The 25,761-nt window shown below is 38.0% G+C and overlaps 1 protein-coding gene across 1 annotated transcript; it reads left to right on the forward strand.

Annotated features, from left to right (window-relative positions):
• The first annotated feature begins 6 nt into the window (after window positions 1-6).
• Window positions 7-25,761, forward strand: RIOK3 (RIO kinase 3). The gene is made up of 13 exons (XM_069099779.1): window positions 7-245; window positions 9,326-9,444; window positions 10,458-10,603; window positions 10,694-10,801; window positions 11,077-11,186; window positions 11,805-11,948; window positions 12,699-12,826; window positions 17,028-17,225; window positions 18,129-18,288; window positions 19,561-19,641; window positions 19,739-19,828; window positions 20,284-20,391; window positions 24,039-25,761. Exons 1-13 carry the CDS (start codon window positions 183-185, stop codon window positions 24,144-24,146), a joined length of 1,563 nt encoding a protein of 520 aa, XP_068955880.1. The 5' UTR covers window positions 7-182; the 3' UTR covers window positions 24,147-25,761.

Below are 25,761 nucleotides of genomic sequence, written 5' to 3' on the forward strand. Positions count from 1 at the left end.
GAAGCGATCGTCGTCGGGGTGAGGGCGGAAGAGAAGAGGTTCAGTTCCGGACGCCGCCGTCGCCATCTGTCACCTCCGCCTCCGGCTCTCGCTGCCGCCGTCTCCGCCTCCTCGTCCTAGACCTCTACGGAGCTCGCACTCTCATTCTTCCGCTCGCTTCTCTGTACGCGTGTCCTCTGCAGATGGATCTGGTCGGTGTCACCACTCCTGAGCCCAGGCCAGGGTCGGCTTGGGGACCAAACAAGGTGAGGGGCGGTGAGGCTAGGAAGCTCGGGGATGGCGGGGACGGCCCTCCCACAGGTGGCAGTCCCTCCTTCGAGGCTTCGCTGAGGAACTGAATCGGAAGTCTCCGCTCGAGCGGAGGGTCCTTGGTCCTTAGAAAGGGGGGGAGACTGGAAGGGAAAGGGCTTTCCCGTTGGGACGGGGGCGGGCTGGGGGGAGCGGAGAGAAAACCTCGATTTCGCGGGGTCGTCGCGTTCCTGTGGGGAGGGGAGGCGAGGCTTTTTCCTCTCCTCGAAACCGTGGAGCGATGGCTTCTGGGCCTTCCCTACTTTACCTTTTTCCCCTTTGAAGCTCTCGGTGATGGCTACCCCCTCCGTTGTGTCTTTTTAAAAAAGAAGTCGGAAACATTGGTTATTGTAGACCAACTCCCCCGAGGGTTGGCGGTTTGATGTTTGTAGTGGCCAATGGCTGCTAGAATCCTTCCCGCCTGCCTTCTCCTGGCCGGTGTAAGGGGTCCCCCGACCCCCGATTCTTTTCACATATTTAAGTGGTGGGGATAGAGCTAGGCTTTCCCCATCTAGCGCTAAAGGAGTACTGAGGTTTTCTTCGCTTAGTTTTCAACGCCAGTTTTCTCCTTTTCTCATTAACTGAAACCTAATCTTTAACATTTCACATTTTCTCTTTGAATGATCCGTTGTCAGAAGTGCTCATAAGCCAGAATGAATCATTGTAGAGGAGGATGAATCACCATTTCTTTCTGTGCTTGTATTGGTTGTGATGTGTGTCTCTGTCTGCGTCTGTTTTAGTTTGCTGAAACTTGCTTTTGTTCCTAAGATTTTGTTGCCAACAAATTGTGGTTCTTAATAGATAAAATAAAAATTCTGGTTTTAAAAGTTGTATTTTTTTCCACTTTGAGTTCGTAGTCGTTCAGAGGGACTTATGGGACTTTAGGTTACATATCTTCCAGAAAGGGGGGAATAATTATTTGGTTAAAAAAAAACAAACCTACAGATGAATTTAAAGAAAATAAGTTTGTATAAAAGTGCCTATAGCAGTTCTTTAAAGCAATGAGAATTACCTTAGATTCATCTCAACTATGTTAGTTTTTTTGTTTGCTGACAAATACTGTGTTTTACTTTGGGTTATCTGGACCTATTCATCAATGCCACTAGTAGTATAGAAGTGATATTAGATTGTATTTTTAGTGTCTTTCATGACTTTATATTTTTCAGGAAAGCATTTATTGTTGTCATTTAAGTAACACAAAGAAAAATTAAACACTTAATCGTTTCAAATACTGATTTTACATAAAAATTCTTATGTTTGGAAGAGGTATTATCACAGTGTATTATGTGTGAGCTTGAATGAATGGCTGAAAAAGCATTTATTAAGCACTTACTGATTATTAAGCACCCTATTGCTTCTACCAAGCAATTGGGATACAAATCAAAAGCAGAGAGTTCCTGTTTTTCAAAATTAAGCATAATGTTTCCGGGGGTGTTATTGACTTCCTCATTCTAATGGGTAGGTGGGGATACCCTACACAATATAATACACAACTAGGGAGATAGTGTCCCGAGATTGACATACCCCAATCCAGGGACTCTGGCAGAATTAATTTGTTTTATAATTCCAGACTTGGTGAGCTAGAGGAAAGGAGGGGTACAAGCTAGCAAGATAGTTTGTTGAGGCTGTGGAAGAAATGGGGATGGTAAGAAGTAAGATGAAAGTTTCGATGGAGGGTTTTCCTAAAAGTGATTCAGAAGAGCAGGGGCCTCAGAGCAGAAGTTCTTTTGTTGCTTAAACTGTTTGAGATTATGTGTTAATTTTTGTATTTGTTTTGGTAACTTACAGAATTTAAAAATAATCAGCATGTGGCAGTGTTAATAAATACTAGTTAAACCATGCAATTATTGTAATGAAGCTGACAAAGAATGTGAAGAAAGACATTGGTTTAATTTTTAAAGAAAATATTTTTATAAGTTGTATAAAATGAATAGAAATGATTTATTTGGGTTTGTTTCTGGTCACATCTACAAAATTACATTTTAGTTTGCTGCTCTTCAAGTGCTTAGTTACTATGGTAAAAAATGGGGGGTACACAGTAATAACCCTTACCCTTTAATGAGTATGAAAAATATTTCTTAGCAAGGAGGAACTTTATGCTCAATGGTAGGAATATATTTAGTAAATTTAGAAACAATTGAAGCAGTAAGCTTGGCTGTTAGAAAGATTTCGGGGAGAGAGATTTTTGTAGAATATTCACTAAATTATGGGCCAGGTACTAGGAATTCAGAGGCAAATAATTTAACAGCCCTTGATCTCAAGCTTGCATTCTGTTGTGGGAAACACGTACATTTATATGAGTCTTTTGTGGGAAACATGTGCATTTATATGAGTCTATTCGAAGTATATTTGGGGGAGAAGCACTAGCAGGGGGTGGGGGGAGGGAAATCAGGAAAGGCCTCATGCAAGGGAGGTGGTGTTTGAATTGAACTTTGAAGGAATTGAGGGACTAAAAAGAGGTAGCACATTCTAGACATGTTGGTATTATTAGATAAACTTGGAAAGGTGGGAGAAAGTCAGTTTGTGGATAACTTTGAATGCTAGTTTGAGTTTAAATTTGATCCCATAGGCCCACCCTTGGCCTATGGTGATGTCCCAAGTTCTCTTAAAAAACGTCAATACTCCTCTTAGAGTCTATAAACTAATGTCTTGATTATTCCTGAACAGAATTAGTTGATAGCTAATTGTAAAAATGAGAGAAATGAGTTTCTGGACATGTCTGAAAGCATCAGGAGAAGAGGAATGTGGAAGGATGTTAAAAATAAACATTGCCTTGGACCAGTCTGGCAATCCCACTAAATCATCTCTGTTCTATTTTTTAATGTTTACATTAAGTTGTTAACCCATACTTAGGTAGTAGGTAGCTATTGCGGGGGATTTATATCTAATTAAATTGTTGGTTTTTGAAGATTAGTCTTGGTGAGGGGTATGAAGAACAGATTGGAAGTGGGAAAGAATAGCAACTAGATCAGCAGTGAGACTGTCATCCATTCATGAGGGGCTATATCAGGAGTGGGGAACCTGTGGCCTCAAGACTGCAGGTGCCCAACTCCTGGGCTATGTGTACTAGGTGGTTGGAGGAGAAACAAAGATGACATGTATTATTAAGAAAATAGTAACAGATTATATATCTGGACATGAGTAATGAGGAAAGGTATGCTGACCCGGCCAAGGAAAGCCAGGTCAGAAGCAGATGGCAAGGTGACCTGGGGGGGATAGCTGGACGGCACGTGAAGAATTGTGTCTGGGGATTTGGGACATATTGGAGGCTTAGTTTGGACCATGCTAGTCCAGATAAGAAGAAGCAGGGCCAATGGCAAGGTGGCCTGGGTTTAGAGATGAGCAGAATACATAGCCTGAAAGGTGAAAGCCCTAGTGCCAAAGGCAGAGGAGCCTAGGGTCGTTTTTAGTTTTGAGTTACAAATTCTATTCTTCCAGCCTTAAACAGTGAGCAATCAAATATAGGTTATACATGTGTAGTTAGGTAAAACATTTTCATATTTATCATTTTGTACAAGAAAATTCAAATAAAAAATGAAAATGAAAAATAGCATGCTTCAATCTGTATTTAGTCAATATCAGTTCTTTCTTTGGGGGCAGATAAAATGCTTTGTCATTAGTCCTTTGGGATTGTCTTGGATGGCTGTATTGCTGAGAATAGCTAAGTTATTCATAATTGCTGTGAATACGTACAGAGTTCTGGTTCTGCTCATGTTAAGTCCAGGTTTTTCTGAAATCATCCGGCTATCATTTCTTATAGCACAATAATATTCCATTACAATCATATACCACAGCTTGTTTAGCTATTTCCCATTTGATGGACATGGGATTCTCTTAGAAGATTATTGAAGTTCAGAAAATGCTTATTAGATCCAAAGTTAGAACACTTCCAGAGTGTTAAACATAATTCACTCTAGAACTTCAACTATAAAGAGCCAATTTTGGGAGCAGAGGCCAGGACAGATGAGTTTCATTAGGGACATAAAGAGCTCAGGGTAACAACTTGACTAATTTTATATATGTACATATATGTGTATTTATATACCATATATTTTCTTACTCCTAAGAAATTTATTATCACTTGTTCAGGTAGCACATTAGATTAGGGGTTCTTAACCTTTTTGTGTGTCACAGACCTTTTTGGTGGTCTAGTGAATCTGTTGACCACTTCTTGGAATCATGTTTTGTTGCCTATATTCATAGTTGGAGGAAATACTAAATTTCAGTTAGAAGTTGGTGAAAATGAAGGTGTAATCTTTTTTTTTCCATCTAGGTTCATAGGCCCCTTAAAATCGATTCAGGTCTGTGGACTATAGCTTAAGAACCCTTGCATTAGAGTTAGGATCCAAAAAGGTTTTGACAGGCTACTGAATTGTCCAGAATCTAATAAAATGACATTTATCAGGGATGGAGGAAATGCATCAGGATAGCAGTCTTAGGGGGCTTGAGGCTCAAAATGAGTTGAGTATGATTAAGGCAAAGAGAAAAGCTAACATGAGATAAGGTTTTCTGGGAGTGGGAGGAAGAGTATCTGTGTCAGTGACAGTAATAGTAATAATAATAATAATAATAATGATTAGCATGTAAATAGTGCTTTAAGGTTTGCAAAGAGCTGTATGTATATTATATTATTTGATTCTCACAACAACCCTGGGAGGTAGGCAGTTTTCTTATCCCTGTATTACAGATGAGGAAACAGATACATTGAGGTCAAATGACTTGCTCAGTAAGTGTCTTTTGAATTTGAACTTGGGTGTCTTGTCTCCAAGTCCACCATTCTTACTCTCTACAGGAAGTAATAGTCCCTCTCTACTCTAGTCACACTCTGTCTGGAGTATCCTTTTCAGTTATATCTGGATGCCACATTTTAGGAAAGACATTGATGTGCTGGAAAGTGACCAGGCAAGAGTGACTAAGGGGGTAAAGGGCACAAAATCATGCCATAAGAGGACTGGTTGAAGGAAATGCTCGTGTTCAGCCTAGATAAGAGAGACTTAAGGGGTGGGAATTGACTGGGGGTGGGGCAGTAATGATTGATAATAAGAGTTTTTTTCAGTGTTTGAAACTGTTATGTAGAATGAGTATTAGACTTCCTCTACTTGGCCTCAAAGGGTAGAATTAAGAATAATGAGTATTAAGGCTTCTGAGGAAAAATGGGCATGTCAATCAATAAACATTTATTAGGTACCTAATATGTGCATTATACTAAGCGCTGGGGAATACAAATATGGAGAAAAAGGAAAGACAGTTCCTGCCCTCAAGGAGCTTACAGTTTAATAATGGAAGACCATATGCAAAAGGAAGCCTGAATGAGGGGTTGGAGGAGGAAGGTACCTGTCTTGAGAGCATGAAGGAAAAGTCCAGAGCTGAATAGCTAGGTGGGAAATGAAGAGATGGTTGACCTGGGTTCCCTCTTTACCTGGAGGTTTGGGGAGGAGCTTTTCATTCCACAGGACCCAGTCAGAGAGGAAGAAGGGTACTGAGAATACTGGTGAGGTGATATACTTTTTCAGGGTAAGATTCCTGATGATGACATTCCTGGGAGCGTAGTGAAGTCTAAAGGAGTACAGGCAGGTGGGAAATGAGCTTTACAATTCACACTGATGGTACAGCAGTCAAGAACTACAAGTGTCCCTTTTTTAAAGAGCTCTTGTGATAGTATATATTTATTTACCATATTTGGCATTCTTCCTTTTTCCTGAATATTACAATTGATTTGAGACTAAGTCTCCCTGTTTTGCTCAGTCTGGAAGTGCATTGGCCACTTGGGTACTCCAGTCCGTATGCCTATTGGTACAGAAACTTTGACCAACCTGAGCCACTTTAGGTCCCCCCTTTATCATATTGATAATGGACTTAGTGAAAACACTCAATTGGCATAGTCCACTGGAGCTCAGAACTCTGGGGTTCAAATGTTCCACTAGCATCAGGCTCCTCAGTAATAGGGATTACATTATCTGCTTCCATTTCCACCTTGTAATTGATTTTTTTTATCAAATGTTTTATTAACTTCTAGTTTACATCATTCATTTCCGCAAGATTTTGAGTTACAAATTTTCTCCCCGTTTTTCCCCTACCCACCACCCCAAAATAGGATATCCACAGGTATCCCCTCTTCCAATCAGCCCTCTCCCATATCTTCTCCCATACCCCCTCCAACTTTCCAGTAGGGCACGGTGGATGCCCCAGTGCCTGTATATCTTATTTCCCATTTACATGTAAAATAATATTGATAATAGTATATGTGTGTGTGTGTATTTTTTTTTACATTTGATTTTAAAACTTTGAATTCCAGATTCATTCTTTTCCTCTCGTGTCACCCACCCTTACTGGGAAGATAAGCAATTCAATATAGGTTGTACATGTATAGCTAATGCAAAACATTTCCATAGTACATATATTAAAAAGACTGTCTATATTTCCCTCCCTCCTATCCCACCTCCCACTTGTTCTATTCTCAACTTTGATCCTGTCCCTTTTCGAGAGTGGGTGCTTCTAAATTCCCTCTTCCCCAGCCTGCCCTCCTTCCATCATCCTCCCTCTCATCCCTTTTCCCCTTACTCTCCTGTAGGGCGAGATACTGTAGTGTGTATGTCCTTCCCTCCCTAAGCCAAATTCAATGAGAATAAGGTTGACCCATTCCCTTTTGACTTCCTGTTTTTCCCTTCCATTGCAACCATTTTCCCTTACCTTTTCTATATGAGATAGTTTACCCCAATATGTCTCTCCCCATCTCCTCTCATTATATTCTTCTCTCACCTCTTAATTTCACCTTTTAAGTATCATCCCTTCCCATTAAACTGGTCCTGTGCTATCTGTATACCTGTACACACACACACACACACACACACACACACACACACACATATATACACACACATTCACATATATATTCATATGCCCATATACCCTCCTATATAGACATATATGTATATGTGTGTGTATATATACACACACATTTCTATTCCCTTCACTTATTCTCATACTGAGAAAAGTTTCATAAGTTACAATTATTGTTTTTCCATGTAGGAATGTAAATAGTTCAACTTTGATAAGTTCCTTATGATTTCTTTTCCCTGTTTACGTTCTCATGCTTCTCTTGCTTCTTGTATCTGAATGTCAATTTTTTTATTCAACTCTGGTTTTCTCATCAAGAATGCTTGAAAGTCCTCTATTCCGCTGAATAACCATATTTTCCCCTGGAACATGATACTCAGTTTTGCTGGGTAGGTGATTCTTGGTTTTAATCACCAGCTCTGGAATATCATATTCCAAGCCTTTCAGTTTCTCAGTGTGGAAGCTGCCAGATCCTGAGTTATCTTGATTGTATTTCCACAATATTCAAATTGTTTCTTCCTGGCTGCTTGTAATATTTTCTCCTTGGATCTGGGAATTCCAGAACCTGGCTATAATCCTAGGAGTTTTCTTTTTGGGATCTTTTCCAGGAGGTGATGGGTAGATTCTTTCAACCTCTGTTTTGCCCTTTGGTTCTAAAACATCAGGGCAGTTTTCCTTGCGAATTTCTTGAAGGATGATTTCTACGTTCTTTTCTTGATCAAGGCTTTCAGGTAGTCCAATAATTTTTAAACTATCTCTCTTGGATCTATTTTCCAGGTCAGTGGTTTTCCCAATGAGATATTTCACATTGTCTTCTATTTTTTCATTTGTTTGGATCTGTTTAATAGTATCTTGATTTCTCATAAAGTCACTAGCTTCCATTTCCTCCAATGTAATTCTGAAGGAATGATTCTCTTCAGTGACCTTTTGAGATTCTTTTTCCATCTGGAAAATTTGGCTTTTTAAGACATTCTTCCCCTCATTGCCTTTTTGAGCCTCTTTTGCCATTTGAGTTAGTCTATTTTTTAAGGTGTTATTTTCTTCAGTCAGGTTGTTGACTCTCATTTCATAATTTTCTTGCATCATTTTCATTTCTCTTCCCAATTTTTCCTCCACTTCTCTAATTTGGTTTTCAAAATCCTTCTTAAGGTCCTCTATGGCCTGTAACCAGCTTGTATTTTTCTTGGAAGCTTTTGGTGCAGGAGTTCTGACTTCACTGTCTTCCTCCTGTTCCATGCTTTGATCCTTTTGTCCCCAAAATAAGAGTCTAATGTTGGATTCCTCTGTTTGCTTTGCTTCCCTCATTTATTCATGTTTCCCCTCAATTACTTGACTTTTGGACTTTTTGCCACAGTAGGACTCTGCTACCAGACAGGGGAGCTTTGTACCAAACGCTGGGGTTTTCTCAGCTGCCGAAGGTATTAGTTGGGTGCCGCCTCTGAAGCCTCCACATGCTTTGGCAAGCTGGTCACATACCCCAGGACCTCCACCCTAGACCCCAATCCAGATCCAAGCAGGTTAAAGCAAGAGCAATTACCCTTCAGACTGGTTGCTTGGTCCCCCCATAGTCTGCAGGTCAAGAGCTGAAGCTGCCATGTGGTGGCGGCTGCAGAGCACCTCAGCGGCTTCTCCCTCCAGGGGATAAAGGGCTACTGCACTCCCAAACTACTGGATCCCCGAGTCCACACTGCACTGACATATTGCTTTGTCCTTAGCATCTGTGGATTGATAATTCTGGAAACAGCCGCAGCTGCTGGTGATCTGAAGGTCCTTCAGCTGGCAGCTGGTCAGGCCAGCCCTGGGGCTAAAACCTTGGGCTCCTGGGGGGTTGGGGGGGGGGTTTGGCTCCCAGAGCACTGTGTTGGCTGCTCCCTGCCGGGCTCTCGGGCTGTCCTCCGCGGGAGGTTAGCTTCTCTGTGTCATTTTGTGGGTTCTGTAGCTCCAAAGTTTGTTCATAGTCACCTTTTGCATGACTTGGAGGTAGTGGGTGCCAGAGAGCTTGTAACTGATTTTTAAGAGACAATATTTTGCTTTTGAACTTGGGTGTTTAATTTTATCAGTTATTTTATTAAATATGATTGTTCTTTATTCTCTAAGATATAAATCTACATTTGGTGTTGCTTGGTAAAGTGTACTAGGATATAGAAACAAAAGCTAAATTACAAATTGTGAAATATAATTAAAATTTTTTGTCTTATAGTGTCCTTGGGGTACCCCTCAAAATACAATATCCTGTTCCTTGGCTGATGTAATGAGTGAACAATTAGCTAAAGAGTTACAATTAGAAGATGAAGCCGCTGCTTTTCCAGAAGCTGTTGCGTAAGTATAATTTGCTGAGAACCCCAATTTTCTAGTGGTTTAGTTGCTTAAGGACCTAGGTTCACATTCTTGCTCTACACTTCTACCTGTGTAAACTTACAAAGTAAGCAAGCATTTATTAATCACTTACTATGTGCCAAGCACCATTCTGAGCACTAAGCAAAGCCACATTTTGGGGAACCTCATTTCCTTCATCTATAAAATGAAAGGGTTTGTGTATGTTTTTGTGCTTTCCGGCTCTAAATCTTTGCCTATATGAACAATTCTTTTTAGATTTTCTCTTATTGAGTAAAATGACCTTTTTCTAAAAAAACAGTTTTAGATATTGAATAGTGAAGTAGAGCCAAATTATGGCCAAAATATGTGTATATCTATATTTCATTGTTTCCCTTTGTGAGTAGGGGATTAGTGCATCTGTCATTTCTTTGGATTTCCATAGGGACCATTTTCCTTTTTGTTCCATCATTACACTCCCAAACCTGATCAGCCAGCTCTTAAGTGTATGTCATTTGTCACAAGGAAAACTGGGAGTGTTGATACAGTTATCCCTTCCACATTTTAACTTTCCCCATCATAATTTCGACATGTTGAAGGTCTGCCTAAGAAATTAAATGGGAATTTTTTGGGAGTTTTGTATAGCCACAGACAAAACGTTAAGACTAGCAGATGATGAAAAATTTTAGAAACTCAGAAATGCATAAAATATATGTATAGTATTGTGTAATATCAGCCCAAATATTACAGTAAGATACTGTAAACACCCCATAAGAGTAAACATTCAGAAGACTTCTCTGGGAGGAAGGTAGCGCCAAAAAATTTTACATGAATTTTCTAAATCAAAGGGGCACTACCCCCCTAACCCCTGCGATGTGGAAGGAATAACTGTATATAAATAGTTAAATTTACCCCTTCACCATTGCTAACTATGTCCTGAAAAATAATTTTCCTATGGACAGTGATCATCTTTGTACTTAAAGGATTTTATGAGTTTTACATTTTCTTATTTTGGATAGTGTTGCTGAAGGACCATTTGTTACTGGAGAAAATATTGATACTTCCAGTGATCTAATGCTAGCCCAGATGCTGCAGATGGAGTTTGACAGAGAATATGATGCCCAACTTCGGCGTGAAGAAAAGAAATTCAATGGAGATAGCAAAGGTAATATTCTCCTATTGTATGAACTCCATTGGCTAGTAGAAAATGCATATAATATTTTACTAAATCTTCAAATGTTTCATATCTTTTAAGTTTCCATTTCCTTTGAAAATTATCGAATGGTGCATCCTTATGAGGACAGTGATAGCTCTGAAGATGAAGTTGACTGGCAGGACACTCGCCATGATCCCTACAGAGCAGGTACAAGGTCTATATTCACTTTGTCTCTGTTGAGGGTGGAAGATCATCGGTAGAGAGGGAAAAGGGAGAGACCTCCTTTTTGCTTCTTTCTTTGGTCTCTCTTGTTTTTTTTACAATTTTTTTTTGTGCAATTTTAGTTTTTATCAGTGAATTCATAACCAAAAATATGTAACTGAAAATCTGCTTTTTAGTTTACCTGTCTTTTAGCTTTAAAATGTTGAATATCACAGGATATTGTTCATTATTTGTTTCCCTTGCCTTGGTCACCTATATAGCTAAACCTGTTCCTACTCCCAAAAAGGGTTTTATTGGAAAAGGAAAAGATATCACCACCAAACATGATGAAGTAGTGTGTGGAAGAAAGAATACAGCACGAATGGAAAATGTAAGTTATGGAATATGTGTGTGCCTTCTAGAATATGGGTCATAAAGCTATGGTCTCCAGGCCAATTGTTTTTAAAAATGTAAAGGCCATTCTTAGCTGTCAAGCCATCAGAAAAAAATAAGCACCATGTTCTAAAAGCATGTTTAATTGAATAAGAAGAAATATAGAACACTTATGGGAAAAGTTTAATCTTTTCTTTAATACTTCAATTGATGAAGAAACTTATGCAAATGAAAATTTCAAGGAACTTTAGATCAAAATGATACATTTATTGTTTAAAATAAGGGATCACTAGTATCTTAGTAGATAATTCTATGAAAACAAGTTTCATCTTAGTGTAAAAAATGCCACAGTTGGTCACTTTGTTCCTCTGAAAAAGAATTCTTATAGTTGATAGTAAGTGAATATTAGTTTCTTTATGTGTAATATCTATGGGTTCTAATAGCTTGTAAATTCTAGTACCAAGCAAACCTAGGAAAACCTAGGAATAGAAAAAACGTAAGAAATGTTTGTGTTATTTAGGTCTTCTGTCTTAAGTCCTTAGTAGTTGAGAGCTGAACTTCGTAATCCTTTATATTGTAGCATAACAATTATAATGTCTTAAATTTTTATTGGTAGTTTGCACCTGGATTCCAGGTAGGAGATGGAATTGGGATGGATTTAAAACTACCAAATCAGGTATTTAATGCTTTAAAACAACATGCCTACTCTGAGGAACGTCGGAGTGCCCGTGTCCATGAGAAAAAGGAACATTCTACAGCAGTAAGTGTTCTCAAATTCTTGTGTCTTTGGTGAAAAGACATAGCCTAAACACTTCACTTTGGTTTTAGAATATTTACTTTTTTTTTTAATAATATCTTTTAACAAGAGAGGCAGCATATCATAGTTGATAGAACTTGTCTCTTAGTTAAGAAGACCTGGGTTCACTTAACTGCCTCTGACACCTATTGACTGTGTGAACCTGAGCAAATCACTTAACTTCTCAATGCCCCAGGAAACTTAAGACTCTCTGGGTTTCAGAGCTGGTGCCAATTTAAATTGGTAAAGGGAGTTTGCTTACTATCGTTCCCTATGTGAACGAAATCAAAGGACCAGACATTTTTTTTTTTTTTAACAAGATTGGACCTTTCAAACCAAAACTACAAATAATTTTTAAAAATCACTTAACTTTCTAGATTATTATTCCCTAATTTACTATAATTTTTAGATGTTTATATTTAAAGCAAAATATATAGTTTATATGCTGATGAATATTTTGGGGATTTTTTCATTAAAAAATTTATTTGATTAATGCCTTTTCTTTATATTTGTAATCGAACTTTAGTTAGTGCATATTAAAGATAGACTTAAGTAGCAAGATAATTAAATAACCAAACCTGTCCTCAGAATATGGGAGAGAGAAAAGTCTAACCACACTTGAAAGAGTATGAAAATATTTCTACTTTTTTGATGTGTGTGTGTGTGTATGTGTGTAGTTGAGTAATCTTTTGCATGTATAATTTATTTTTACAGGAAAAAGCAGTAGATCCTAAAACACGTTTACTTATGTACAAGATGGTCAATTCTGGAATGCTGGAGACAATCACTGGCTGTATTAGTACAGGAAAGGAATCTGTTGTCTTTCATGCATATGGAGGGAGGTAAATAAGCAAAATATTCTAATTTAAAGAGAATTAGTCAAGGACACTGTTCCTTCCCTATAGTGTTAGTTACTTATATAGCTATACTCTCTGTATTTTAATACTTCTGTTTGCTTAATGTAGCAGGACCTTTGAGACTCCAGGGTCAGTTTTGTGTTATGATGATGCATTGAAGTAGCATTTACAAGTAGAGGAATCCCTTTTTAATCAAAATGTTTATAAGAGACTGCCTTTTTTATAACTGAAGCATAGAGAAATGTTAGAAAGCCTCTGTTATACATAAAAATCTTTTAGCTCATAATACCCTAGCTAGAAAATTTTTCTGACTTTGTTAAGCTATATATTTTATTTATATGTGTGTGTGTATACACACACATGCACACACGCACGCCCCTATGCATGCCCCAGAACCTCACATGAAGTAAAAATAAAAGCTGCAAAGAGATTTGCAAATCTGATAATTCCTGTTCGAAATAAAAGATTTCCTTTTGGGGGATGGAGGAGGCTGGAATCTAAATCTATTTTGTTAAGCATTTTCCAATTACATTTCAATATAGTTGGAGGGAATGAATTTGAGGCTCAGTATAAACTGAAAACCTGAGAGCTCCTATGATTCTTGAGGTAAGGAATGGGGGCAAAAGTATAATACCTCTGTTCCATTCTAAGAAAATGTTGTTGAGGTAGAAGATTGAAGGAGCTACTAATATTGACCTATTTGATATATGTGGATCAGCTTTCAAATACCTTCATTTTAGGATGCATTGCTTTGGTGCATGCTTTTGCCCCTGTAGTGTGGGAAAGAATAGAGTAGCTTTGGAAGAGTAAGTTGGCTGTAAATTGTTTGACACCTAGGAGAGGCAGATAAAATTTATCTGATAATAATGGACTGTGGAGAATCTATTAATTCTCATATTATGAAGGAATAAAGAAAATTATTAAGTTCTTGGTAGTATGCCAAACACTCTAACAAAAATGAGACAGTCTCTCACCTCATTAGGCTTGTATTCTAATGGGGGAGATGGCACAGAGGAGAGAGGTAACTGGGGAAGGAAGTTATGGTTTGGGAAGTAGCAAAGATGGTGGATGGGGGAAAAAGGGCTGTCCATGAAGTCTTTTTCCGGAGGTGATGGTAGTGTTGATTTCATTACTGTTTTCAGAGCAAGAGGTAGACAGGATATGTAAGGATTCTATTATGTGACTGTTGCTGCACGCCCCCCCCCCCCCCCCCCCCCCTTTTTTTTTTTTTTTTTTTTATAAAAAAAGGGGGAGAAAGTATTTTTATTTTTTTTATTATGTGACTGTTGCGGCCCGGCCCCCCCCCCCCAATATATTGATTGCCTTTCTTAGAATGAACAGAGATGGGGAATACTTAGTTTTCATGTTAAAGAGAAGAGAAAAATTAAACACAGGGGGCGTGCTGGTTTATATTCCCAGGTTGGCCAGTCAGTCTTTTTAAAGCAGTTAGTACAACATTGAAGCCATGATAAGATCTGGGCTTAGCCCTTGAAGTTGAAAGCACTACTACTGAAACAACCTTTTGAGAAGGTTGTGTATAAAAAGGTGTTTAATTTGGTGATAGAGTTCAGGTGTCTCAAATGTAGTCACCAAGGGTGTACTCTGCCAAGCCTTTTGTTCCTTTTTACTGATGACTGTCAATTATCTTAACTGTTGTAATTGAGTGTAATTAAAGGGATGGTATATAAATCAGTGGTGTCAAACTCAATAGCACCAGATCCCTGTTGGTGCTGCACATTGACAAATTAATGGTCTGTATTATATTAATAGTCTGTATTGTATTTTAATTGATTTTGCTAAGTATTTTCCAATTACATTTTAATATAGTTAGAGGGAATGAATTTGAGGCCCAGTGTAAACTGAAAACCTTTGAATCCAATGATACAGAGTTTAAGTATTTTGGGACTTGAGGAAGAAGAGTTGATTTGACTTTGAGGAAGAGGGAATTTGACCTCAAAAATAGAAAAATGGACAGGAAAAAGACAGAAGTGTTGGGCCTTTCAGGTAAGGGAACAATGCTAGTGAAGCATAAAGGGGACGCTTGGCATTTCTCGCTCCTGGAGGCCCATAAGCTAAGTTTGTCCATATTTTACTCACACACAACTCACATATATTTGAAGGCAACAGTTGTGATGTTCTCTTCTTGTCCTCTCATCACCACCTCACTTATTTCACCTGCCCATGGCGGTTCTTCATTCTAACTTTCCCAGTTCTCTCAATAGTTTATCATGCAACATGTTCAGAGACTGCTGGCTCTCTGTGGTAGTGATCTTCTTTTAAAATGTAGTTCTCAAAGTGCTTTTGGCATGGTCTTACCATGGCAGAGGGGAGTGACAAGATAGAGCAAGCTTTTTTGGCAGCTGTGTCACACTGTCACCTCATACTGACTGATCTTGTAGTCAGCTAAGTTCTTTTTCATGGGAACTATTTTTATGACTCCTCAAACCAGACTAGTTCATTATCAGTCTTTAAGTATAAGATTTTATATATTTAGGACATTGTTATATGCTACCTTTGTTTTTCTACAAGTAGTTGACAGAAGAATTGACCAGCTTGGGGCAAAATACTGCGTCTTCTAGCACACATTGGGAAATCCTTTCTGTTTGACATTGCTTATCATTTTTGGTTACAATTATTCAGCCATTAATGGCTTTTAAAATCATATTGAAGGCTTACCACATGTATCAGGCCTCTACTATGCTAAGTCCTGGGAATACAAATTCTAAAAGTAAGTCTTGGTCCTTGTCCTCAAGGAGCTTATATTCTAATGGGGAAAGTTATGGAGGAGAGGTAGCTAGGGGGTGTTTTTAGTCCGAGGAGTCTGTATCAGCAATGCCATATTCACAATGCCTATAGAGATTACAAATATGCTGATATAATTATCCATCACAAAATATGTCAGGTTTGCCATTTGGGGAAATAAACTAGAAAATTTATTAAGATACCAAAAGACTGAGTCCCAAAACCAGAAAGTGAAAGCCATCAGAGTAGTTATGACATTGGCACAGGTAGATAAAGTAGAAAGCACCCACATTTTCAAGCCCTCAAAACAGAACAGGCTACCTCAGGCAAAGGTCCTCCTCTCCCCACTCACAGCAACCACCCAGCGTCCGGGAAGTGGGCTCCCAGCAGCTCCGGCCCCTGGCAGTCCTCAGCAGGAGTCCTTAGCAGAAAGTCCTGCTCCCAGCAGCTCCGGCCCCTGGCAGTGCTCAGCAGGGGTCCTAACTCAAAAAAAAAAAAAAAAGGCAACCGCCACCAACTGCCAACTGCAGGACCGTTAGCTCGGCTTTTCACTTTCTCTTGCTCTGCTATGTCAGCATGTCCATGGGGCATGGGAGATCTTTAAATCCCATAACCCTTACAGAGTCACAGAGAATAAGGATTTGATTCACCTGGTTTTCAGTCAGTTGAATTTACCTTTTACATAATCATGTACTTGGAGATTGGACTGTTGCCCAAGTCACATTTTCCTTACTTCTTTGCAAAGATGGCATGACAAACTTTGGGCCATTCTGAAATCAAGCTATACAGGTTTGCAATGTCTTCTGCTCTACCAGTCTGATGATAACATGAGAAAAGACTTGAGGGGGCCCAGATTATCAGTTTTGAGTACACCAAATAATGAATTGCCCATTATAATGAGAGACCTTGAAAGGTCGTTTTTGTCTTCCTCTCGTTTTTATATGTATCATACCTAGTCTGCAAACAAAACCTAGCCTCTTTTTAAAAATCATTTATTTGTTTCTTGGGTTTGTCACCAGAACCAGTAAGGGGAAAATTAATTTCTCGGTGCTGCTGAAAAATTGTCATTGAGGTGACGATTGTCTATTAAAACCAAAGTTTTCAGGGGCGGCCAGGTGGCGCAGTAAGAGCGCTGGCCCCAGAGTCAGGAGACCTGGGATTGAATCTGGGCTCAGACACTTAGCACCACACCCAGAAATAACTGGCTGTGTAACCTTGAGCAAGTTACTTAACCCTAATTGCTTATTAAAAAAAAAAAAAGTTTTCATGATTCAAGATTTGTAGACCTTTTTGGAGAAAAAAGTTTGATGGTTTCTCAGAATAGGAATGTGTTGAAATTCTGTTCTGCTCAAAGATTTTGTATCTTAAAATATTCAGTTAGAAAAGGCCTTACTTAGGATCTGGAAACATTCACTGACTTGACTATTTTTTCCCTTTATATCAGCATGGAAGATGGGAAAGAAGATAGTAAGGTTATACCTGCAGAATGTGCCCTAAAGGTATTTAAAACAACTCTGAATGAATTCAAGAATCGTGACAAGTACATTAAGGATGATTTCAGGTTTAAAGATCGCTTCAGTAAATTGAATCCACGAAAGATCATCCGTATGTGGGCAGAAAAAGAAATGCACAATCTAACAAGGTACAGAAAATTAAAAGGCAAAAAAGGATCTTGGGTGTCTGTCACCTTTGTTTTAGGCATCCTAAGTGTTCATTTAAAGACTACCAGATAAGGAAACTTCTTGATCTCTCTTCATAACAAGAGTTTTTAAATACCAGAGTGAAATGTTTTCCTCTTTATTATAACATTCTGAGAACTAAAATGAAAACCATTTTCTCTTTGCCTACAGGAAATAAAGAGCAACTGGGCATTTTCCCCATTTATAAATTTTATATCACTGAGCTATTTAAAAAAATTTTGCTTCCTTTTCTATAGGCTAAATAATCTGTTTTCGTTTACATTGGCACCAGATTAGATAGATTTTCTTAAGCTTTTGTTACATGGAATATAAAATTCTGTAAACTTTTATGACAGGATATTTTTGTTTTGCTAATTTTAATTTTTACTGTATTTATAATTCAGATTTATGTTTCAGTGAACAATTTAGAGGTGGATTAAATCTTGGAGATCATGTATGCATCCAATTCCCTTATTTTACAGCTAAGAAAACTAGTGTTCTGAGAGGTTCAGTGACCTCCCTTAGATCAAGACAGTAAGGTCTGTGCCAGAGCCAGAATGAGGACCCTTATCTCTTGACAGTTCTTTCTGCTTTACTCTGCTGCTTCTCAGGGCAGTTTACAAGTTCTAATAGATCTCAAGTAATTGTAATGTGTTTCATGATGACTTCTCGTCATGTTATTGTGACTTATGTTTGCTTTTTGAAGTATATATTTACTTAAATGCAAAAGTTACAAGATAAAATTTATAGAGGCATAAGATGATAAATACTAAGTAGAATAGTTTTTTAAATAAGTTTTTGCTGTGATATAGTTGTCTGATTTTTTTTTTAAACATTGCCCTTGATGATTTTCCTCCCATATCCAGAATGCAAAAGGCTGGTATCTCTTGCCCAGAAGTTGTAATGCTAAAGAAACACATTTTGGTCATGTCTTTTATTGGCAAAGATCAAGTTCCAGCTCCCAAACTAAAGGAAGTAAAACTTAGTACTGAAGACATGAAAGAGGCCTACTATCAAACCCTCCATGTAAGTTAAAATTTTCTTTTATGTTTATAGAAATTTTCTTTTATATTTCTACATTTTCAGGTTTTGAGATGACATACTGACGTTACACTGTGATCTTGAGGGAGTTTTCTGCTCATATATCTGGAGTGATAGAGAGATATTTATGTTTAAAAATAGTTGGATAAACGAATGCCTGGGGTGCTTTTTTTCCTATCAGCGTTAGTATCATTGGAGAAACATGCGATTTGATAATTTGGTATTCATTCTATTCCCCCATACTTAACCAGATTAATTTAATATTACTATATGTGTATAAAAATGTAGTGTCTCATTCTTTTATTTATGATATAAGTGCTATAGCTCAAAAATAAAAAAAATATTTTTACTTTTGTAGACACTTTTAGAAAGGGTACTTCAAATTTTTCTGCAAAACCAAAGATTTTCTCCCTTGGCAAATACATATTTTGAAATGGCTAGCTAGGGGACAGGTGAGAGGGAACACATTACTCTTCTAATTGAATAATGAGGGGATATTTTTGTTTTTGCATTTCCCATGGTGTTCTGGCCTGGACTTGATTCAGGCTAGTCAACTATTAGGTTCAATATGGAACAGAATGAAACACCAAGAGATCATTCCAGAGTTAACAGAGTCTTACTTAGCCATAGCAGGAAGAGGATGTTTAACAGGGAACAGCATTGAGGACACCCTGAATTGATTCAGCTGAAGAAAGCTCCCTTGCCTGAGTTTCCCTAAGGGATTTACCAACCAAGCATCATAGAGAGAATTCTTGGAACTTTTTATGGCTGCTTTGTAGTCAGGTGACCAGGAGAGATGTCATCAGCCTTGAGCTTTTGGTCCTCTGAGCCAATCAAGACTTGGGAATGGTCTCAATACTTTTAAAAGAAAAATTAGCCTAACTTGCCTGGGTTTGTGGGTAGGGTTTTAGGATATTGTACTTAACCACACTTGGGAAATGGAATGGGCCTGAAGTCAGGAAGACTCATCTTGCAAAGTTCAAATCTGGCCTCAGACACTTACTAGCTGTGTGACCCTGGACAAGTTACTTAACCCTGTTTGCCTCAGTTCCTCAGTTTAGTAAATGAGCTGGAGAAGGAGATGGCAGACACTCCAGTATTTCTGCCAAGAAAATCCCAAATGGGGTCATGAAGAGTCAAAAATGACCGAACAACAAGATGATAGCAACATTAAAGTGTTGTTAGAATTATTTTGCCCCCTTTTAGTTAAAGAACTGATTTGACACCTTTCCCTAAGTGCTCGTCCTTCTCCCACAGATGATGCAGCAGTTGTATAAGGAGTGCAGTCTCGTCCATGCTGATTTGAGTGAGTACAACATGCTGTGGCATGCCGGAAAGGTGAGAAGTTCATAGTCCATTAATGTTATTTGCACAGTTGGAATAGAAACTTCCTATATTGATGAGTAAATCAGTTTATGCCTTGCCTTTGAACTAGGTCTGGTTGATTGATGTCAGTCAGTCTGTGGAGCCAACTCATCCTCACGGTCTGGAGTTCTTGTTTCGAGATTGCAGGAATGTATCACAGGTGAGAATTAAGTGACGGGTTAGGGTGAAAGGAGAGTGTTGTTCATAACAAACATAACTATAAAACATATTCCTCACAGCCCTAGAAGTGAAGTGACTAGTTCTGTTCACCTGATACAGACTCAGATAGTTGTTGAATAAGTCATTTCAGTCAGAGTTAGGCTATTTTGTTGGAGTGGTTTTGAATTCAAAACAAGGATCAGGAGAAGCAAAACTTTCATGTATGTTAATCTTGTCTTAGTAGTTTATGGAAGGAGGTGATGTGTCAAATTAAGTATTTTAGAGCAGGAGAAAGGAAAAAGATTTAAATAAGGCCTAAAGAGTAGCTTGTTATAGGATGTTACGGCTTGAATGATACACTACTATTATCGTTGTAGTGCGAAGGTACTACAGCTCGTTCATCTTAAAAAAATGATTTTAATAGTTCAGTGATTGACCTTGTACTTTGTCTACTAGTTTTTCCAGAAAGGAGGGGTAAGTGAAGCCCTTGGTGAACGAGACCTCTTCAATGCTGTGTCAGGCTTAAACATAACAGCAGATAATGAAGCTGATTTCCTGGCTGAGGTGAGTGTTTTCAACTACTGTGCAATTACTTGTCATAATAGGAGACAGGGACAGAACAGATATTTAAAAGCCCTAGATAATTTAAAACCTTCACTTCAACCTTTAATTTCAACTTTTTTTCCCTCAAGACCTCTAACAAGTAACAAAAACTGGAGTTTCATTTCCTCTTGAGGAGATTTGATTAGATGATGTCTGAAATCTACAGTTTGGGTTTGTGTATTTTTTAATTTCCTTCCCCACATGTTCTCTTGAGAAACTAAAATGACTGAAACATAAGTAGCAGTGATAATTTGATGCTACTGCTAAATATCCATTCCTTGAAACTCTTTTCCCTTAAAGTGTCTAGGATACTGTATTTACCTTTCCCCCTTCCTACTTCCCTTCTTTCTGCCCCTTAAATTATACCCTAAGATTTAGAATTCATCCCCCTGTTCTTTGTCCAACAAATGTTCCTGTATCTACTATGTGCTTTACATTCTACTAAGCCATAAGGTTGAATCAAAATATAATCGATGTTCCCTTTCCTCTACTGAATCTATTCCTTTATGCTGTTGATTGAAATGGATATATCCAACCCTTCCTTATACCCTGATTTTCAGTATTTTTAGCTGCCTGCTAAATCATATCTTTGGCTGTCACTGGCATTTCAAGTTTTGTGTGTCTAAAACAATTTTCCTCATAAAGCAACTACCCCTCCAGATTTCCCCATTAGAAATAATTGTTATGGGGAGGTGGGACCAAGGTGGCAGCACTGAAGCAGGAAATTCCATGAACTCCCCCAACAACCACCTCAGAAATAATTGTCATTTGGTTCTAATCCAATAAACATTAAGTGTCTGCTAAGTGCAAGGAGATTACAGATAAGCTCTCAAGAACTTGCAGTCTGAAGTGGGAAGACAACACACAAAAAGAGGCAGGAAATCAGGGGTTAGGAATTGGGGAAGGCTGCCCAGCACTGGGGCATCTGGTTCTGTAGACTCGAAACCAGGCCGGACAGCAGATGCAGAGTGGAGGAAGCCGAAAAATCCAGTTTTTGCCCTTTATGAAGAAAGGCATTGGGAGGAATTTGGTACTCCACTAACTCTACCCCTGACACAGATTCACACGTTCAGAAAAACCTTTGACTACTTCTCCTTTACCACTTATTCTTCCTCCACCATCTATTAATACCCTTAACAAACAGCAAGTTCTAACAACAGTTCTTCCTTTGAAGTCTGGCTTTCAAATCTGTTCTGTTCTTTTCTATTTCTGATGGCATCACCCTAGTTCAAGCTTTCTTCAATATTCATAAGTTTCATAGGAGTTAGAATTAGAAGAAGTCTTAGACAAGCTTCATTTTATTTATTTTGGGGTGGATAGTCAGTCTTTCTGTTACTGCTTACTTGAAAACAACATGATAATAGCTTAACATGTATAAGTAACATTTTATAGTTTCAAATTTTATAAGTATATCAAATGATTGCACACTTTTTATATCAAATCAAGCATAATAAGCAGCTGTTATGTCAGGCCTGTGCTATGTTGTGGGAATACAAAGAGCAAAAACAGTCCTGGCCTTCAAGGAGCTCCCAGTCTGATGGGGAAGACAGCATGCAAACCACCATGTACAAATGAGATAGAATAAATGGGAGATGATCTCAGTGCAGCACCAGCATTACAGAGAAATGAGGAAAGGCTTCTTGAAGAAGATGAGATTTTAATTGAGACAGCCAGAAGGCAGAGATGAAGAGGGAGAGAATTTTAGGCATGAGGGACAGCCAGAGAAAATGCAGGGAATAGGAAGGTGGAGTGTCATGTGGGAAGACCTAGTCTAAGTTCCCTGCCAAAAAATGGTCAGCTTTAAGTTGGGGAGATGATGTCTTAATATTTCTAGTTAATAGTAATAGTAATAGCACTCAGCTATTTGTATGAATATTCTACAGACTCATCAACTCCTAGATAATTGAGAGCTGTATCTTAAGGGGAAAACTTTAATTAACCATTGTTCTGCAAATTTATTTTTAGTAAAATCCTGTAAGTCGTAATGTAAGTATATAAAATATTAGGTAGCATAGCTTAGCTATTTTTCTGTTCGGTAGAATAGCATGAGTTATTTAGGCAGGTTATGAATATTCAAAATATCAGTTGGCTAGCACCTCCAGAGAGAACTGATGAACTCTTGAGTGCAGATTGAAGCACGTTTTTTACTTTATTTTTGTTTTTTTCCATACATGGCTAATGTGGAAATATGTTTTGCGTGACTTCATATGCATAATGGGTATCATTTCTGGCCTCCTCAGTGGGTAGAGAGGGATTAGGGAAGGGAGAGAATTTGGAACTGAAAATAAAATTAACAAAAAAAATATCAGTTGCTTGTTTTAGTAACACCTGTTTAAGAGGGGCAGCATGGTACGGGGAAAAGAATCCTGAATCTGAGGACCTAGCTTCAAATTCCACCTCTGATGCTTGCTACTTTTATGACTTTGTGAAACACACTCAGCCTCAACTGCCACATAACTCTGAGGTCCCTATTACCAGTAGATATAAAATATTATGAAAATTTTCTTCTATCAGTGATTGACTATAAATGAGTATGTATTGACCTGTTTATGCTTACAACCCACCTAGTTCCTACACTGAACAAATAATGCTTTACCATCTTTAATGTACAGTGTCCACAGCTAGGTATCCTTGCCAACATGATTAAAAGAGAGGACAAGTTTAGGGGTGTTACATGGCATTTAGGAATATAATTAAACCAAGCCACTTTATTTATAAACCAGTTCTAATTACTCTGTTAGCCTGTAATTAAGCATGCCTTTCTCATGGGGGTGTGGGGATGCAGTGAGGTGTGGTGGTCTGGACCTCTAATTTCTTTGCATTTGAAGAAAATGTATTCTTCTGGTGAGGATCAGTAGCTGTTGTGCAGCTGTGCAGTTTTAGAGAGTTGAATGGGGCACAGAGAGATTGTGATTTGCTAGAAGGGATATCCATCATGTGTCAGGACAGGGTTTGAATTGAGGTCTTCTCGACCAGGGCTTCTTAAATTTTTTTCCACTCTTGACACCTTTTTACTTTTTGGCAGCATTTTGTTGGCATTGTGTGGTGCAACAACATGCACAGAGCAAAGTGCACAGGCTTCGTTTTCAGAACCAAAGCTGCAGTGAAGTTATGCATTGCAACAAAGGCTAGCACTGCCAGAAACACCTTGGATTGATTATGTGTTTGATTTTGAATTAATTTTTGGCCATTGTGCATTCAGAAACCTTGTTGCCAAATTTTTCTAGACCCCATATGGGGTCATGACCCACAGTTTAAGAAGCACTGAGTGCAGGGGTGGCTAGGTGGCGCAGTGAGTAGAGCACCGATCCTGGAGTCGGGAGGACCTGAGTTCAAATCCAGCCTCAGACACTTAACACTTACTAGCTGTGTGACCTTGGGTAAATCACTTAACTCCAATTGCTCTGCCCTCCCCCCTCAAAAAAAAAAGCAAAAAAAAAAAGTGCTGAGCCCTGTTACCCACCCCTTTACTATCTTATAATTAGGTATGAGTTGGTATTGGCCCTACATAAATGCTGGCCTGTCTAATATGTTTGTCATTTTGAACTGTAACATCGAATGTTGTGTTTTAACAAGTCTGTTTTATGTTTAAAATTCTAATTTTGTAGATAGAAGCTTTGGAGAAGATGAATGAAGATCATGTTCAGAAGAATGGAAGGAAGTCTGCTTCATTTCTAAAAGATGACGGAGGCCCGCCAATAACATGTGATGAATAACACCAAGACTTGCTGCCTCTAACTATGTTGGTGCAGTGGTGATTGTCTCCTGCCAGTGGCAAGTGAAATTGTGGGCAACTTGAAATACCAAAAAAAGGAAACACGAGGAGTGTGCAATGGTGCTTCTGTGTGTTTTTTCATTGTGACCCATGTGCCAGATGTGTGGGATTTTTAGCTTGGCACTGTAAGAATAGAATGTCACTACCTCTTATTATGTGATTGGGCTAATTTAATTCTTCAGCTGCATTGGGTTATTGTAGCTGAAGTAGACACGATTTTTGCATGATTCAGGGCATAAGTGTTTTGGTGCATATTTTTTTAAATTTAGGTAACATTTCTAAGTACGAAGAAAGGACAGTTATATTTGGAAAAGAAAGAGTTTTAGTAGAATTTCTTTTTCTTCCCTTACTTTTCCATGTTGGATATCTTCCTCTCCAGAACATTTTATGGAAGTCAGTATTTCTTAATTTTTCTTCCCTAGATGAAGTACTTGACCATGATTCTAAAGAGAAATGTGGGTTTTCCTTGTGAAAGTGATGAATGAAAAATGTTTTGGAATGACTTATGTGAAAGAGGAATGAGTCCTTTATTGGTACATTTGAAAATCTTATTAAGGCCCATACCTGTTCAAGACAAGGCATCATAGGTTTCTGAATAGTTCTGAGTCAGATTATATCCAAGAGGTTTAACTTGAATGTTTTACAAATTTCTTAACTTCTGGTTTTTCTACTTTTAGACTTTATTTGATAAGGGTAACGTACCTGCATTTTACACTTAGAACTAAAATTTAAATTACTTGGGACAACAGAATTTGAGATTTAACCATGTTTTACATATTTTGGTCAAATTTTTATTTAAAAAAATATAGTATGTTTTACACTTTACTAGCTTGTAACTGTGTGAAGTTGAAAGACATCCACTTATTTGAAGTTTCTCTAAGCAAAGCAACTAGAAGACAATTGGAAGTAATCCTATGAATAAACTAGATATAATGCAACTCAGGGGTACCACAATTTACATAAATTAGGACAGATTATTTGACCTCATTTAACAGAACATTCAGCACTAATTTCAGATTCTAAGAAAATTGATTGTATACCTGGGCTAATAATGAAGTTCATTAACTGCATCTTTGCTATTTTCTCAGAACTTAGTTAAAATTGGAACACCTTCTAAAAACACATGTTAGTTCTTGGTTCTGTGTTAACATAAATTTTTCTAGAAATAAAAAGTAAAAATCTAAATACTTAGACTCGAAAACTTTCCTTTACTATATTTGAAAAAGGAACCTAATGGTTCCTTTTTCCTTAGTAAAAGAAATCCTTTCTGTTGCTTTTTGCTGAATTCTAGAGAGATGCAGTCTTTGATAGATAATTCATTACTTCTGAAACATGTTCTTACTACTCTGACAAGGGTTTTAAGATGACTGGTTATTTAATGCATTGTATAAATTAAGAGAGCTATCTAATTTTGAAAACATTTAACATTTAAAAATTTTTGGTTTTATAACATACCTTGTTTTACAAGAGCAGCAAACCATTGCTGTGTGACATTCTTGCAGTGTGCTGTGGAAAGTGCTCTTTTTTTAAAAATTAAAAAAATTCATTCAATGGTG

This window comes from Petaurus breviceps, unplaced genomic scaffold (genome assembly GCF_028583685.1).
Source record: "Petaurus breviceps papuanus isolate PSGF00001 unplaced genomic scaffold, PetGlider_PUasm1.0 38, whole genome shotgun sequence".
In the NCBI taxonomy this organism is placed as follows: domain Eukaryota; kingdom Metazoa; phylum Chordata; class Mammalia; order Diprotodontia; family Petauridae; genus Petaurus; species Petaurus breviceps.

Excerpts from the sequence above, each read along its gene's own strand:
- RIOK3 (XM_069099779.1), top strand. The coding sequence starts at position 183 with ATGGATCTGGTCGGTGTCACCACTCCTGAGCCCAGGCCAGGGTCGGCT. Across the intron at positions 11,949-12,698 it reads AAAAGGAACATTCTACAGCA|GAAAAAGCAGTAGATCCTAA; the intron begins GTAAGTGTTCTC and ends TTATTTTTACAG. Across the intron at positions 17,226-18,128 it reads GAAATGCACAATCTAACAAG|AATGCAAAAGGCTGGTATCT; the intron begins GTACAGAAAATT and ends TCCCATATCCAG.